General features: G+C 45.0%; 1 protein-coding gene across 1 annotated transcript in view; it reads right to left on the reverse strand.

The window, feature by feature from the left end:
* CROCC2 (ciliary rootlet coiled-coil, rootletin family member 2) overlaps positions 1 to 17,041 on the reverse strand; it is a 106,861-nt gene that overhangs the window by 76,939 nt on the left and 12,881 nt on the right. Inside the window, exons 4-8 of the mRNA XM_078147649.1 lie at positions 7,486 to 7,592; positions 6,737 to 6,886; positions 5,665 to 5,769; positions 1,315 to 1,542; positions 71 to 167 (exon numbers count right to left, since the gene is read on the reverse strand). Of these exons, the coding sequence (XP_078003775.1) occupies positions 71 to 167; positions 1,315 to 1,542; positions 5,665 to 5,769; positions 6,737 to 6,886; positions 7,486 to 7,592 (687 nt within the window). The remainder of the gene's footprint in view (positions 1 to 70; positions 168 to 1,314; positions 1,543 to 5,664; positions 5,770 to 6,736; positions 6,887 to 7,485; positions 7,593 to 17,041) is intronic.

Genomic DNA, 17,041 nt, shown 5'->3' on the forward strand with positions numbered 1-17,041 from the left:
AGGCAAATAGGCTTTGGGGATGTGAGTGAGAGCAAACACCCAACAGAAAAATCTCTGTGAATACACGCACCAGCTTCTGAAGGTCCAGTTTTAGGGAAGATATGACCTTCTCTTTCTTAGCATTTTGTTCCTGGAGCCTTTCTCTTAGCTGAGTCAGCTCCATGAGCCTAGAGGGGGAAAGCCAGAGACAGAGAGGGATAGAGCAAAGGCTGAAAGAGATGGTGGCCAGACCCACATTCAGATGAGATAAACCTGAAATTCGTTTAAATTCCTTGGACGCCTCTTAAGGATCTACTGGGCCCTGAATATACAAAGACAAAAATGAAGCAGTCCCTGACCTCGAGGAGCTTGCATTCTATTGGGAGAGAAGAGAGACAAAAGGCACATAAATGAGTACAGGGGACAGAACATGAGCCACTGGGGTATGGAGGAGGGCTGCATGGAGAAGGCAGCATCAGAGCTGAGTCTTGTAGGAGGAGGACTCTGAGAAGAGTTGGAAGGAAGGTCAGGGGTGATCTAGTATGGCCCATGACTGAAGAAGAATCCCAAGAAGCATTAGCCTCACCCGTTCTTGACCACCTCCCAGGAGGGAGAACCCCCTAGCTCCCAAGGCCGCCATTCTATTTCAGGGACAACTCTAATTATTTGATAGTTTTTCCTGCCTTTGCACCTGAACTCGCTTCTTTGTATCTTCCAGCCATCATTACTGATTCTGTCCTGTGGGGCCAAGCAGAATAAGCACAATGATGACCCTTCAAGTACTTGAAGACCACTATTGTGTCCCCTCTGGGTCTTCTTGAGCCAAATTGCTTCAGCCAGTTCTCTGATGTGGACTCAAGGCCTTTTATCCCACTCCCTCTCCTGTTGCCTTCCTCTACAGCAACCCCTGATTTCTCAACAACCTTCCCAAACGGTGGTGCCCCATATTGTACACCGTGCTCCCGATAGGGTCTGACCTGGGATAATCACCTCTTTATGTCTGGAACCAAAACCTGCCTTAAAGCGGCCCAAGGTCAAGGGATCTTTTCTGGCACCTGGCAAATGCCAGGCTGACTCATAGGAGGAAGAAGTACATTCCATGGCTACATGCAAACCACCATGGACATAGCAGATGTGTATTTCTTCTCTTTATATCTATGTTGTATGCCCGTGAGGCCCATTAGAATGTCAGCTCACTGAGAACAGACATGGTTTCTCCTCTTTGTGCTTGTATGTGCCCAGCATGGTGCCCGGCACACGAGAAGCGCCCAATATATGCTTATTGGAGACTGACCGGTTCCCCAGGGCTCCTCTATGCCTGCTTGCGGCTCTCACCTGGAGTTGAGCTCCACTTTCTCAGCGTCCCAGCGGCTCTGAAACTGGATCATCTCTCGCACCTTGTCCCTAAGCTGCTGCTCCAGCTGGGCGCTGTAGTGGGCCTGCTTCTCCATGGAGGAAAGCGCGTGGTGGTTAGACAGTCGCAGGTTGGAGTCAAGATTGAGACAGGCAGTTTGCAGTCGGCGTGCCGTCCTGGCTAGGTCCGACTTCATATCTGTTAAACCTCTGACGGGGGAAAAGAGATGGGACTGAAGAGATGGCTTTGTCTGTAACTCATCCCTTCAGCCCCAAGCCTCAGTTTCCTCATCTTTAAAGTAAAAAGTTTGGCCAAGATGGACCCAATTCTAAACCCTAAAAAGAGAAAACATTATTTGGAATTTGTAAATATACTTGAAAAATTTATATTCCAAGTAGTGGGATTGTTGGGTCAAGGGGTATGAGTGTCTTTGTAACTATGGCAGCACATTGGAGTCAAGATGGTGGAGCACATTGCCAGGCTGCTCTCCAGAAAGATTCCACTGATTTGCAATTCCACCAACAATGTTTGAGTGCATAGCTCTGCCAACATTGTATTTTCTTTTGGGTGAGTAAGGGAGCATTTTTACGGGTTTGAAATGATACTTAAGAGTTATTTTAATTTTTATTTCCTCCATTTTTAGAGGGAATTTTTTTTAAAAAGTGATTATGAAAGTACCAAGTACAGAGGGAGCTGATATAGAAATGGGCAGTACAATATAGGAAATAAAATCCTGCACTTGGAGTCAGGGGTACCTGAGGGTCAAATTCCCCCCTCCAACACTTAGTAACTGTGTGACCATAGCAAAATCACTTAATTTTTCTGAACCTCAATTTCTACAACTGTAACATAGGACTGATACTACCTATAGGACCCAGAGTTATGTGAAGCTCAAATGGGATCTGCATGTAAAGTGCCTTGTATTAAAGCACTGTGTATGTCTCAGTTACTATGGATTATCATGGGCTTTTGTGTTACTGTGATTTGTATTTATATGTCATTCATGTCCTTTGACCATTTTCCCATTGGGAGTTGAGTTTCACCTTGGAATATTTTGTCCAGTTCCTGACAGATTTCAAATATTGATTTTACCTGTTACATTGGCAATAATGTTCCCCTCATTTCTTTTCACTTTCTGTTCTTTTCCATTTAACTCTGTCATTTTCATTGTACTGAAATTTCCAACTTTATGTAATCAAATATAGGTATCTTGTTTTTAATATTTTCTTCTGTTTGCTTATTAGATGAAATTAATCTACTATCAACAAGTGAGGATATATTGTTCTATTTTTTCCATCTTTTAAATAGTTTTAGTCTATAATCTAGCTGGGATTTAGTGTTGCATATCGTGTATATGGTATACATTTTTCACCTTATTGCTAATTTCTTTAACTACTTATTGAATAATGAACCATTTCTCAGTTTTTATTTTCTGTAGGCTCATCAAACAATACCTTTCATATCAATTTGTTTCAGTGTTTGGGGCTTGTATTTGATATATTTCTCTCCCCCACCACTAGTTTGAGGTAATTTTGATATTAGATTTTTTGTAAGGTGATTTGAGGTCTAGAGATAAAAATTCACCTTCATAAGATTCCTCCCTTCTGCCACAGTTCACATTTGATATTCTCATCTAGTTGCTTTCTCATGCAAATTTAATCTTTTAAATTCAGATTTTAAAAAGAAATCGATTAACATGTTTGTAGATATATAATTAAATCTACAAATTAATTTAGTGAGAATTGTCATGTTTAATAAGTTGATCCAACCAATCCATGAACATTGAGTATCCCTTGGGTTGCTAAAATGTTTCTTTATATCTGTCACAGCAGTTTTGTAGCTGTCTTTTTTTAGGCTAATGTGTTTTTCTAGATAAATTAATTCCCACATAGTGAGTGGTTTTTATTGTTACTATAAGTGAAATTTCTTTTTTGTGAGTTTTGAAAACTTTATTGTTTGTTTATAAGAATATCCAGAAGAAAAGATCAAATTGCATTCATTTATATTTTAGCTTGACTTTAAGTCAACCTCTCCTAAGGGTACCTGCATTGCTAGTCTTATCTCAAGTGACAAAAGGAAAGACTTTCTGTTACAGGACATTCAAATATCAATGAGCAAGTGGGGGCATACATCATGGGGACCTCCACCTATTGGTTCTTCTTCAGGCAAGGAAATTCTAGGAGTTTCCATTCAGAAAATGGTGCCACAAGTTGGATGACCTTATGGCGTCAGACTGTGCTACCAAGACAGTAGAATATTTGGGTCATCAGTGAATTAGCTGATCCACAGGATGCTCAATAATCAGTGATTGAGGTTGGTTCTTTTATTAAAATCAAATGAACTAATTAACCAATCTGTCATTGTTGTGTTTTTAATTAAGTGGTGAAAGATTTATATGTCAAGAATCTGGGTGACTTTGGGCAAGTCCCTTCACGTCCTTGATCTTTGTTTCCTCATCTGAGGAATTATGGGGTTGACATGAATGGCCCTGAGGGTCCTTCTAGCACCAAAACTATGATGATCATCAGTGTGGGAACTCCTTCCGCCAATGCAAATCTCAACTTGTCTCTAACTGATCAATCTTTAGGAGTCAATAGAAGCTCAGAGAGATTAAGTGATTCATTTGCCCATGGACACACAGATTTTAAATGTCAGAGGTGGAATGTGAACCCAAGATTTCCCAATGCTAAGTGCATCATTCTCTCTAATCTATCATGATAGAGTTCTAGATTTGGAATCAGGAAGTCCTGAGTTAAAATTCTGTCTCTGATGTTTACTAGCTATATGACTCTAACACAACCACCAGAAAACTGTCTATGGGGCTATTGATTGCAGAAGAGTAGATGATTTACATTTTCACATCCTGCAGCTCCCTACCTCGGTACAATCAGAGCTCTTGACCCTCAAAATGCTGTAATCAATGTCATTGTCTTCACCTTCTGCATCATCAAACATCCAGTTGGAACACAAAAATTACGAATTATTCAGAGGTTTTAAAACAGCCACGTGTTTGCCACAGTAGAGACTAGATATCTGGATGACTGACTAATAGTTGCCATTTCCTTCCAAATATTTTGATATCTGTAGATAAAGTGTATATTTATTGGTTCATTTAATGTCACAAACATCTAGTTTATCAGTCACATCTGTGATTACTTGTGTAACACCTAGTTTATGCAGCCCTAATACAGAGACTAAAGATCCTGTTAACATATCTTTTTTTTTTTTTTGGCTAGGCAATGGGGTTAAGTGACTTGCCCAGGGTCACACAGCTAGTAAGTGTTATGTGTCTAAGGTTGGATTTGAACTCAGGTCCTCCTGAATCCAGGGCTGGTGCTCTATCCACTGCGCCACCTAGCTGCCCCCTGTTAACATATCTTTAAGAACCAAATGGAATATTGCAGAAAAGATAGTTTGTGTTGGCAGTTGAAAAACGTCTTGCTATGAATTCCTTGCTATGAATGTGTGTGTGTGTGTGTGTGTGTGTATTATTTTTGATTTGTGAGAAGACAGAGAAAAAGGATGTGAGGAGAAACTTCTTTATCAGATTTGTTTTAACTGTGGTGTTGTAAAGAGGATTCTATGAAGAGTCTGTGAGAGGCTGGCAAGTACAGTATATTCTGGAAGGCCTGTTTCCTGTAATGACTGAAGAGAGGATACCAACCTACTAAAAAGGACTAATTCAGTTCCTGAGAAACTGAATTTCACTATTATCTTGAGGACTTATGTGAAGAAGATTCTTAAGAGACTTTAATCAATATCTGGAATTAGTTGAGTGGTAAAATTGTTTTTCTGAATGTGAAGAGGAGTCATCTGTTGTTATATCAAGGGTTTGAGAGGATTAGTTGTGAACTTCCTTGTAATAAGATATTGTAAATAGTTATCTATGTCTCCATTTCATTGTTGATTTCATTTGGTAGCAAATTGTATAAGAATAACTGCTATTGGGAAAGATTTCCCTAGTTTATTCAATAAATAATATTTAATGAACTGGGGTAGAGATTTGAGTCAACTGATTAATTACTGAGAGTTTATAGTTTTATTAATTAGTAAGAAATTATCTCATCATGACCTTGGATTTCTTTAGAATGTAGGATGATGAAAGTAAATATAGCAGTGAGTCAAGTGGTCAGGCTGAAGAGTGACACATGAGTGGGTCTGGCCAAGGAATCTCTAGAACTTGAGGCTGGAACGGACCTCAGTAGCCATCAAATGAAGGGATCCCAACAAGTGGTTTCTAGCCTGTGCTTGGCTGACCCTCTCCCCCCCGCACCTTACACACTCATTCATCCCCTCCTCTGTGGGTCCTAGAAACATTGTGCCCAGCTCACCTCTCAGTGGCTGCTTGGAGTTCTGCAAAGTTGCCCCGGAGGACCACAGCATGTCTCCACAGGATTAGGATTCCTCTTGGTTCTTTCCATAAGAGTGCCTCAGAGCTCTAGGTGGGGAACAGCTATTTTTAACATTTTTGCTGAATGCAGGAGGGACTACATATCTGTCTGGGGGAAATCACAGAATCACTGATGTGGAGCCAGAAGGGACCTTAGTGGTCATCTTGTTCAGAGGTGCCCAACTCAGGACTCCTAGCACAGCCTGAACTAGATTAGAATGTAATTGGGAGAGGTTTGACAAAACAAAGATATCATACAACATAGATAATGCTAATTTGTGACTTTCTAAGTCATCGTGCTGCCTGCAGGGACCCCTTACATTTGAGTCTGACACCACTGACTAGCCCTCATTTTACAGAAGAGGAAACCTTGTACCAGGAAGGTTAATTTGACTTACTTATGGTCACACAGCTAGTAAGCATGGGAGATGGGATTTGAACTCTGATTCCCTGACTCCATAGCCAGTACTTACCCACCTACTGAGCACTTTTGAGACCTTAGGTAGGTCACTTAACCTCCCTGGGACTCAATTTCTTCATCTGTAAGATGATGAGAATGGAGGGAGGTGACACTTGTTTGGGGTCAGCCAAATGTACACAGTTGGAACCATATCACTGTATTTCTATCCCTCTCTTCTCCACCCCACCCTGGGCACCTAAAAGGTATGGAAACATGTGAGAAAACAAGACTCACGAAGCAAGTAAGAAAAAAAAATCAGTGCTTCCCTTTCTCTTCCTCTTTCTAGGGGCCCACCATATTTTTTCTCCCCTTGGCTTGAGAGCTTGAAATTGGAGGAGTTTCTGTTACTTGAAAGCCATGGTCTGGGTTGTGTCTGGAATCCCAATGGTGTCTCCTACTTCCATTTATGAATTGCTTTCTCATAGTACCAATGCCTTGAGCTCACAAATGACCTTGACCTTGGCTCGGGCACAGAATCTCGCTAAGGCACCACCAAGAATGTTTGGACATGGTAGTCCCTCCCTCCCCAAAGACCACCTCTTTCTCCTTCCACCAGCGGAGTTCTTTCTGCTCCAGCTCCTCCTTCAGCCTGCTCATGCTGCTGGCCATCTTCTCCTGCTCCTCAGCCAGACTCTGATTGGAGTTTTTCATGTGCTCTAGCTGTTCCCGGAGAAGAGCATTCACTTGGGAAAGACTTGAGCTCCTGGGAAGGATGGGAGTTTGGGGAACAACACAAATAAATCATCAGAGTTTCAACCCTGCAGGCAGTGTGGGACTTGGGGGACCAGATTCCAAATAAAAGAAAGTCATGACTGTCACAAAAAGAATGCCTTTACTTTGCTACTGTGGGATCTTAGTATGTCCTTTTGCCAAACTGAACCTCACTTTTTTCTGTAAAAGAACAGCTTTGGACTAGATGAGACATGTCAGACATGTGACCTGCTGTGGAGTTTTGTTCCAAGAAGGGACACTGTCAGGGAAGTGACTTTGGGAATCATGTAGAAGAAGGACTGAACACAGGATGAGACCAGAATCAGGGATCCTTCTTAGGGGCTGTTGCAATCATCCAGGCAGGAGGGGATAAGGCTTTGACCCAGGGCAGAGGCTGAGTGTATGTGGAGAGAAGGGCATGGGCATGAGTCACCTTCCAAGCAGAAAAGTGAAGTATTCTCAGTTCTGTTCCTGTACCACCTGGGGGAGCTGGTTCCCCTCCTGGGTCTGGGGAGGGGGGCAGCGTTGTACTCAGTGGCCTCTAAGTGTCTCTGGCCCTTGCAGATCCTGCTCAAGCAGCCAGAGGCTCACCTCTGCTCTTCTTCTTCCAATCGAGTGAGGGCTTCATCCAAGTCTGAGCTGTACTCATGTTCTGACTGGCGGAGCCGCCGTTCTGCGGACTCGAGCCTTGTCTGCATCTGGGAGGGGTGGATGGAGGAAAGGAGAGGGTGGCATGATGGCCAACCATCCCAGAATCCTCAGTGACAGTAAGGGCTTTGGAGCCTGGAGGGAGGGTTCCCCAGCCAGAGGGGAGGTTAGCACAAGACATTTATCTCAGTTTCCCAAAGATACCTCTGAGAGCTCAGCCAGATAACACTGTACTGCTATGGGTCCAGGAGGCCTTTTAATTAAGGGCCATGTAAAAAAGGGACATGTTGTGGCTGATGTTTATTTGAATTAATGATATTAACTAATGTATATATAATGCCTTGCATCCATTTTCTCTGATAAACCTCATAATAAGACTGTGAAGTAAGTGATATAGGTATTATTATCTCCATTTCACAGAGTACAAAATTGAGGTCACTGACTTGCCCAGGGTGATGCGGTAAGTGTTAGAGGTGGTATTTCAACCCAGGTCTTCCGGGCACCAAGTCTAGCATGAAACCTCCAGTCTACACAAGTGCTTCTGCTCATGGGTGGATGACAGTCAGAATCCCAAAAGATCTCCAGAGGCTAGATCGTTGGATGGGATTGGGTTCAGTGAGATCAGAAAAGGACAAATGTAGAATTTTACACTTGGGCTCAAAAGATCAACTTCATGAGTATCAGAAGGGGAAGGTGTGGCCAGAAGCTCTTTGTCTGAAAAGGATCTGGGGGTTTCAGTGGCCTTCAAGTTCAATCCAAGTCAATGGTAGGATATGGCAGCAAAGCAAACCGTGATGGTCATATCGTCCATTAAGAGAAGCACAGGATCCAGTAATTAGAAGGGGATGGCTTCAGTCTATTTGATGCCCACTTTATAATGGGAAACTTGGGGATCAAAGAGGTTACATGGCTTTTCAATAATCAAACAGCAGCGACTCTCTAGACAGTGGTATTCCCATTATACCATGTTTCTTCTCTTAAAAGAAAAACATTTTTGGAATTTCTAATTTAGAAACATCTATTCCCCCCGAGGCCGTTTGGATGCTTTGCTCGGTGGGGTGATCCCAGCACCAATGGGCAAATGCCTAGTCGCCATTGGCTACCCCAGCGCTGGGGCGCTGCTGGCGGGGGAAGAGGGGTCTTCACAGGAATGATGATTCTCATCTGCTGGGGCACAGAATTTGAGGTGCTGAGAAGTTACAGGGTGTCCCCAAAGACACAGAGTGAATAGTCAGAGGGGGAGAGAGACGTGACTTGGAAGCCACCCCTCAGTTACAGCAATCGCGCCTGCGGGGTCAGGGGGCTCGGCATCCCCCCAGGGATGCTTTCTCTTTGTTATGTGAGATATTATTAAAATCCTTGCAAGGAAGCTTGTGCGAAGGCATCTAAGAGAGGCCCATGTGGCTGCTTCAGCTGGTGAGAACAGGCGCGCAGTACGGAAATGCCCCGGGGAGCGAGATTTGTAACGGGGACTGCGCCGGGTTAGGCCGGCTGCCAAAAGGGAATGATTAAACACAGACGCTCTGTCCTGGAGGGACTGACATGCAAGTGACCGACTGAACCAAGGGCTCCGCGCCCCGGGCTCATCCCGACTTCTAAGGCCGAGCCTGCTCGGGAGGGAGCGCGTACCTGGGCCAGGCCACGTACTAGAGTGGGAGCGAGAAGGGGCGTCAGCCTCGGAGTAAGGAAGACCTGGGTTCAAATTCTGCCCCTGACACGCACTAGCTGTTTGAGCCCATCCTTCCGACTATTCCTCCGCACTGACATTGCAGCACAAAAGGAGACGTTAGGAGTGACGGTGGGCCAGCCTGAGCCTTAGTTTCCTCATCTGTAGGCTCTCCTCCTCTCTCACAGGGTTTTTGTAAGGCTCTGGTGAGACAATATATGGAAAGTCCTTTATAGACTTAAATATCAGCTGCTGCTACTACTGCTGCTGCTGCTGCTGCTGCTGCTGCTGCTGCTGCTTCTGCTGCTTCTGCTGCTCTTACTACTTTTTCTCTTGCTTTTTAGTGAGACAGTCGGGGTTAAATGACTCGCCCAAGGTCACACAGCTAGTAGTTGCCAAGTGTCTGAGGTCTGACTTGAACTCAGGTCCTCCTAACTCCAAGGCCCGAGCTCTATCCATTGTGCCACCTAGCTGCCCCCTTGCTGTTGCTGCTGCCGTTTAACACAGGTCCATAGGTAACCCTGAAGCCTCAGTGATAAGAGAGGGAAACTCATTCGGGCTGAAGGGCTAGATGGGGGATGGGCTGGGGAGAGGCAGCAGACTGAGAAGGCTCCACCCCGGGCCCCTGGGGACAGAGGAGGCTCCCACCCCCACTGACCATCATCTTCTGGTGCTCACATTCGGACGTTCTCTCCATCAGTCGCTGTTCCAGCTCCCCACATTTCTGTTTGTACTGCAGTACCTGAGGTGGGGAGGGGAAAGAGCAAGGAGGAGGGGGGAGACAGGCAGGGGGAGGGGAGAGGCCACAATGAGGGATTCTGGTGTTTGGGGAAAACTCTGCTGAGTTGGGAGTTTGGGGAGAAGACTTTGTGAAGAGCTGGGGGTGCAATGCAGAGGAGTGTTCTTCTGGGTGGGGGGAGGTAGCGCTGGATGAGAGGAAGGCCTGTCTACTGGAGATTCTGGCCCTCGCCCTACACGATGGTAACTCCCACCACCCCAGCACACCCTCCCCCAAAACCCCTGAGGAGGGGGAAAGTGGGGCTCAATTGGGGGGGGTGAGCTGGTCCGGTGCTGTTGGAGGAGGGAGAGGAGCAGGGGTGGGGCTTTGGGCTCATCTGTGTACTCCCATTCAGAAACTGTAACCCCCTGAATCGGTGGCTAAGTAGAATGAAAAAGGAAGGCCTGAAGGCTGCTGTGGAAACTTCTGGCTGGTTTGTAATGGCTGGCTAAAAAATGAATTTAAAGTATTTGAAAGCACTTAAATGTGCCAAACACTGTGCTGATGAGCTGGAGGATGACAAACAGAAAAATGAGGCAGTCCCTGGCCTCAAGGAGCTTATAGTCTGACAAAGGAAGAGTGTGTGGGGAGGTTCAGGGGGCAGCTCGGGGCTCTGAAGGCCCCACCAGCAGGAGTGCCAGGCTCTTCAGGGCACCTGAAGGGCATACCCCATCAACCTCATCTAAAGACAAGAGCTGAGATCTCAGCAGCTGCAACACGGGTCAGTTTACAGCTGGAAGGACTTGGGGGCTGTCCCATCCAAACCCCTCTTTGTACAAGGGCAGAAACTGAGGCCCAGAGAGTTATCCTTTCCTGCCCAAGTATCTCAAACAAGCCCCAGAACTCTGCTAGCTCCAAGGCCAGCATTCAAGGCGCTAGGTAAGACCCCAGGGCCCCCTTCCCTGAAGCCTGGGTGAAATATCCTTTGTTCATTCAGGTCAAGCCCCAGTTCTGCTGTGGAACCTCAGGCAAGTCATCTATCTGTGCCTCTGTTTCCCCAACTGTATAATGAAGGGGTAGGGGGAGATCACCTGGGAAGTCCCTTCTGATTCTGCCATTTAATGATTCTGGGAAATGCTGGGAGGAGGTGGGCGTGTAGTTCTGCCGCTGTTGGGGCTGCTCCCACTCTTACCTTGCTCTGCAGCCTCTGGACCAGCTGGGCCTGTCGCTGCTGCCCCTCCTGGTAGTCCTGGAGCTTCCGTTGGCTGGCCCTCTCGGCCCCCTCCAGTCTGCGCTTCATTTCCCAGATTGTGGGACTGCTCTCTCCCTCCCGCTGTCCAGCTTCCACACTCAGTGCCCTGTCCAGCTGAAAGAAGCAGAGACCCTGCTCGGCCTGGGCTGAGGAATGCCATCTGCCAGGGGGACGCTGGAGGCTGCAGAGGGGCCAGAGGAGACCCCTGCATCCCCCCAAGATCCCGGCGAGGCTGCAGGCATCTCAGGGGGACAGATAGGCTGGGGAGGGGGATGGGGAGACATCCCTGGTCATTTGGGAAGAGGGCAGTGCTGCCCTCACTGCGAAGCCCACATAGGAAAATGTGCCTCAGACTGTGGAAATGTGTGTGACCGATTGAATTAGAGAGCAGGCATTTCCTGTGGGCCTGGATGGGCAGGGAAGATCTCCAAGGGCTGGCAGCAGCCAGAGGTGAGGCTAACGTCCTTGCAGCAGAGTGCAGGGTGGTCACGACTCTTGAGGCCCCAGAGTGGCCGAGCACCGGACACTGGACCCCTTTGTGCCCCCGTGGATGATGGCCGGGGGGAGACATGACAGCTGGCCCTCAGTGTCCTCATCTGTACAGTGAGGATGCTGGACCTGGCTCCTGCAGCGTTAGGTCCGTGAGACCAGGCCTCAGATATATGTCTGTGTCTCTGTGATATGTCACATATACATTGATATATGCATACGTACACATATGTATCACACAGCCAGTCTCCCAGGTCTGCATATCTAAATATACACATGTGTTTGTTTAGTAGATTTTATTATAACAAGTGTATGGGGGTATACAGATATATATGAAATGTCTATAATGATCATATATAGACATTTCATATACAGATATATATGAAATGTCTATAATGATCATATATAGACATTTCTCTCTATGTGACAGATGTATATCTCTCTATATCTGTACCTCTGTGTACCTGTATACCTCTATATCTATCATGATAAAATCTACAATCAGCTGATTTAGGACTGCTAAAGGAGAAATCACATCCAAAATGAATGAAGATGAAAAAACATGAATGAGTACAGGAAGTAAAATAATTCCAGGCGATTTGGGTTAGTATCCACTGAGTGACTGAGACCGCTAATTCCTGGTGAAATTGAATGGGTGGTACAGCAGAAAGAGCCCTGGATTTGGAGTCAGAAAACCCCTGAGTTCAAATCCTGGCTTTACCGATTGTCACCTCTGTGACCTTGGGCAAATCACTTAACTGCTCCGACCTCAGTTTCCTCATCTGTAAAATGAGGGGGCTGGACCAGACAGTATCTGAGGCCCCTGAAGCTCTAGATGTGTGATGGCATGATTAAAATTTGTCAAGTGCTTCATATATTTTTTTTTCAATTTTCTTTTTAATTGTAAACTTTAAAAAAATCAACAAATACGAACATTTTGCTATATAAGGAAAAGTGGATTTTATATGAAACTGGGTCTCTGTTACATAGTGTTTTTTTCAAAGAGTATGTCGAATTTTACATGGTAGTTTTTTGCTTATGGGTAGGCTGAGCTAATATAATAAAAATGACAATTCTAACTAAGCTAATTTACTTATTTAGTGCCATACCAAACTGCCAAAAATTTTTTATAGAGCTAGAAAAAATAATAACAAGATTTATTTGAATAACAAAAGGTCCAGAATATCAAGGGAACTAATGAAAAGAAGTGCAGGGGAAGGTGGCCTGGCCATTCCAGATCTTAAATGTATTACAAAGCAGCAATCGTCAAAACTGCTTGGTACTGGCTAAGAAATAGAGTGGTGGATCAGTGGAATAGGTTAGGTATGCAAGACACAGTAGTCAGTGACTATAGTAATCTACTATTTGATAAACCCAAAGACCCCAGCTAACCCAAAGACCCAGAATAAGAACTCACTATTTGACAAAAACTGCTAGGAAAACTGGAAAAGAGTATGGCAGAAGCTAGGCATAGACCCAAATCTCACACCATGTACCACAATAAAGTCAAAATGGGTTCATGATATAGATATAAAGGCTGATACTGTAAACAAACTGGGAGAGCAAGGAATAGCTTACCTGTCAGATTTATGGAGAGCAGAGGAATTCATGACCAAACAGGAGGTAAAGAATATTATGAAATGCAAAATGGATAATTTTGATTACATTAAATTGAAAAGTTTTTGCACAAAGACAATGCAACCAAGATTAAGAGGGAAGCAGAAAACTGGGAAAGAATTTTTACAACCTGTCTCTCTGATAAGGGCCTCATTTCTAAAATAGGGAATTAAGTAAAATTTATAATAATACAAGTCATTCCTCGATTGATAAATGGTCAAAGGATATAAACAGGCAGTTCTCAGATGAAGAAAGTAAAGCCATCTATAGTCATATGAAAAAATGCTCTAAATCACTAGATTAGAGAAATGCAAATCAAAACAACTCTGAGGTACCAATCACACCTATCAGACTGGCCAACATGACAAAACAGGAAAATCAAAAATTTGATAAATGTTGGAGAAGATGTGGGAAAATTGGAACACTAATGCATTGTTGGTGGAGTTGTGAAATGATCCAACCATTTTGAAGAGCAGTTTGGAACTATGCCCAAAGGGCTATAAAAATGTGCATGCACTTCTAGGGCTGTATCCCAAAGAGATCATAAAAATGGAAAAAAGGACCCACATGTACAAAAATATTTATAGCAGCTCTTTTTGTAGTGGCAAAGAATTGGAAATTGGGGGGATGCCCATCAACTGGGGAATGGCTGAACAAGTTGTGGTATATGAATGTAATGGAATATTATTGTGCTATAAGAAATGATGAGCAGGCAGACTTCAGAAAAACCTGGAAAGACTTGTATGGTCTGATGCTGAGTGAAGTGAGCAGAACCAGGAGAACCTTGTACATAGTAACAGCCACATTATGCAATGACTAACATTGATAGACTTAGCCCTTCTCAGCAATACAAGGATCTAAGCCATCTCCAAAAGTCTCATGATGGAAAATGCTATCCACGTCCAAAGAAAGAACTATGGAGTCTGAATGCAGATGGAAGCAGACGATTTGCTCTTTTTTCCTTCTGTTTTGTTTTGTTTCCTCTTTCTGATGGTTCCTCCTATTGGTTCTAATTCTTCCTTACAACATGACTAATGTGAAAATATGTTTAATAGGAATGTATATATATCGCCTATATCAGATTGCACACTGTCTTGGGGAGGGAGCTGGGAGGGAGGGGGAGAAAATTTAAAACTCAAAACCTTATGGAAGTGATTGCTGATAAATCAAAATAAATTAATAAAAAATACCAAATAGAAAAAAAACCTTTTTAAAAAGCAACAAATATGAACATTTTGCTGTACAAGGAAAAGTAGATTTTACGTGGAACTGGGTCTCTGTTACATAGTTTCTTTTCAAAGAGTATGTTAAATTTTACACGCTATTTTCCCTCCATTCTCTCATTTGATTCTCCTCTAGGTAGTGGGTCAGAGGGAGAACTGGGTGGAGAGATGCTGGTGCAGCAGTCAGAACATTGGCAGTCGGTCACATCCCAAACCAATTTGAGACTTTTTACCCATATGACCTTGAGTATGGAGTTTAACCTCTGTGGCCTCTGGTTCTTCATCTCCAAAAGGATGAGAACATGGGGCTAGATGATCTATCTTGAGATCCCTTCTTGTTCTAAATCTAGATCTTCCAATAGTTATTATTATCCCATTTTATAGATGACAAAACAGAGACTTGGAGAGATTGAAGAGATTTGCCCGTAGAGCAAGGGAGCCTCTGAGGCAAGCTCTGAACCCAGGCCTTCCTGCTGCCAAGGCCAGCTCATTCTAGACCATGTCCCCACTGCCTGTAGGGCAGGCAGAAGAATGGAATTCCCCAGTCAGGTGAAGAACACTCCGTGAGGTGCTGGCCGTGTCAGCAGAACCCTTTTCCTAGTGAGGCTGAGCACGTTCTCCACGCTGTGTTGTACCATTTTCTTGTTGTTTTTACCCTCATGAGAAATTGCTGCCAGAGCAGAGACATCCTGGTAGCCGAGGGATGGCCAGAGGCATTTTCCGGCTGTTCATATGCCAACCCATGATTCAGAAACACCAGCAACTGGAAGGGGAGTGGAAAGTATGTGAATGCATTAATCGGAAGCATTACTAAATTACAAATTAATCTGTGTGGCTGTGATCTCAAAACCCAAGGATTTTTTGGTTTAATAGCTCAATCACCCCCTCTGAGATGGCACACAGATAAACAGGAAAGATTCAACAACCCATGGAGAACAGAGCAGCTTCCCGGATGGGCAAGAGTGAGAACGTTGACCCTGGCGGAAGAGAGGGGAGGAGCTGCTGCATTGGGCAGCACGTGCGTGCGTAGGAGAGCTTTTCTCAGCATGAGCAGAAGGTGTGGCTGGGTACCTCGCTACAGGGCACACTGGGCCCTCATTCTGGGGCCAGTAACAAGAACAACTCGAGCCCTGTTCTCTTAATCTATGAGGAAGAGAGACCATCTCTAGGCTCTAAGGAAGAATCTAGCCCAGACCTGACCAACGTTCCCCTTTCTACCCTCTGCCAAGGTCATCCAAGCTGATTAAGGAGTCCGCCCACCCCCTTCCAGGGCAGCCCTTGTCCTTTGTGCCTAACTCTAATCAGTAGGAAGGAAGCCCCATGTTTGCCTCCTTCCAGACTGGCCTCCTTGGAGGTGGAGCTGAAGTCCCACACTCTTCAGGGATCCTTTCCCCGTCCTCATTCGCTGTTGGTGCCTTGCTCTGAGATCACCTCCCATTCATCCTGCATCTGTGCTGTTGCTGCATAGCTTGCCTCCCCCATTAGAACGAGGGTTCCTTGAGGGCAGGGACCCTGTGTTTACCTTCCTGAGTATCCCCAGCTCTTAGCACAGTGCCTGGCCAAGAGAAGGTGTTTGCAATGTCCCCTCCCGGCTCCAATTCCGCCCTCTAATGTTAGGCAGAACAAAATCTAACCTGCTTTCCGCAGGACTGTTCCTCAGATTCTTGCAGATCACAACTATGTCTTTCTTTAGACTAAACACTTCTAGTTGGGTCTCACTTTCCTCCTCTACAAAATGTGAGGGAAGGCTCGACATGACGTGTCTAAGGTCCTTTCTGGCTTTGGGATCCCCTGACTTGGTGCCATGGAAATCTTCCAAGCCACCTTCTTTAGGGAGCCACTCCATTGCTAGACAGAGCTATAGAAAAGAGTGTGTTACAAGTGTGCTTAGCCAGGGGGAGATGTTGGGAGTGGGGGGGAGAGGGTGATACAAGCTGGCAGCTGTGGAGCCACTGGGGGTCTGGTCCCAGGACTTAGCACAGGCACATAGTGGGCATTTAATAAATGCTTGTTGATATGAGTTTGGGGGGCAGTTCTAGTTTTGGAGGGAGGAAAGAGTCTAGATCTTCCAGGCCAAGGAGGTTTGTCCTGGGTTGGGGGAGGGGATTTGTTGAACCACAGATGGACATTTTCAATGACCCCAAAATGGCAGGGCTGGGAGTGTCACAGAGCTAAGGAGGGCAGGACCCATTAACCTCATGTTGAAGAGCTGAGAGGGAAACCAATTGAAAGTCCTGTAACATGCATGTTTTTATATAAGGCGTTGAAGAGAAATACTGTAAAAATGACAGGTACTGAGCTGTAAGCCTCTCCCTGTTTTTCTGATAACTTGTACCTGACTAAACTCGTTATCTATATTTCCTTCCCCAACTCCTGGATCACTCTTTGTGCCTTCCTTTGCTTAAGAGAGTTCACGGGGACCTTTACACTCCCTCGTTTTACAGACAAGGAAACTGCCACTCAGGTCTTATGGGTCCTGGATGGAATTTGAACTCAGGTCCTCTGACTTCAGGGCCAGGGCTCCTCCCATGGAG

The sequence above is a fragment of the Phascolarctos cinereus genome, unplaced genomic scaffold (assembly GCF_003287225.1).
Source record: "Phascolarctos cinereus isolate Bilbo 61053 unplaced genomic scaffold, phaCin_HiC Scaffold_7;HRSCAF=346, whole genome shotgun sequence".
In the NCBI taxonomy this organism is placed as follows: Eukaryota; Metazoa; Chordata; class Mammalia; order Diprotodontia; family Phascolarctidae; genus Phascolarctos; species Phascolarctos cinereus.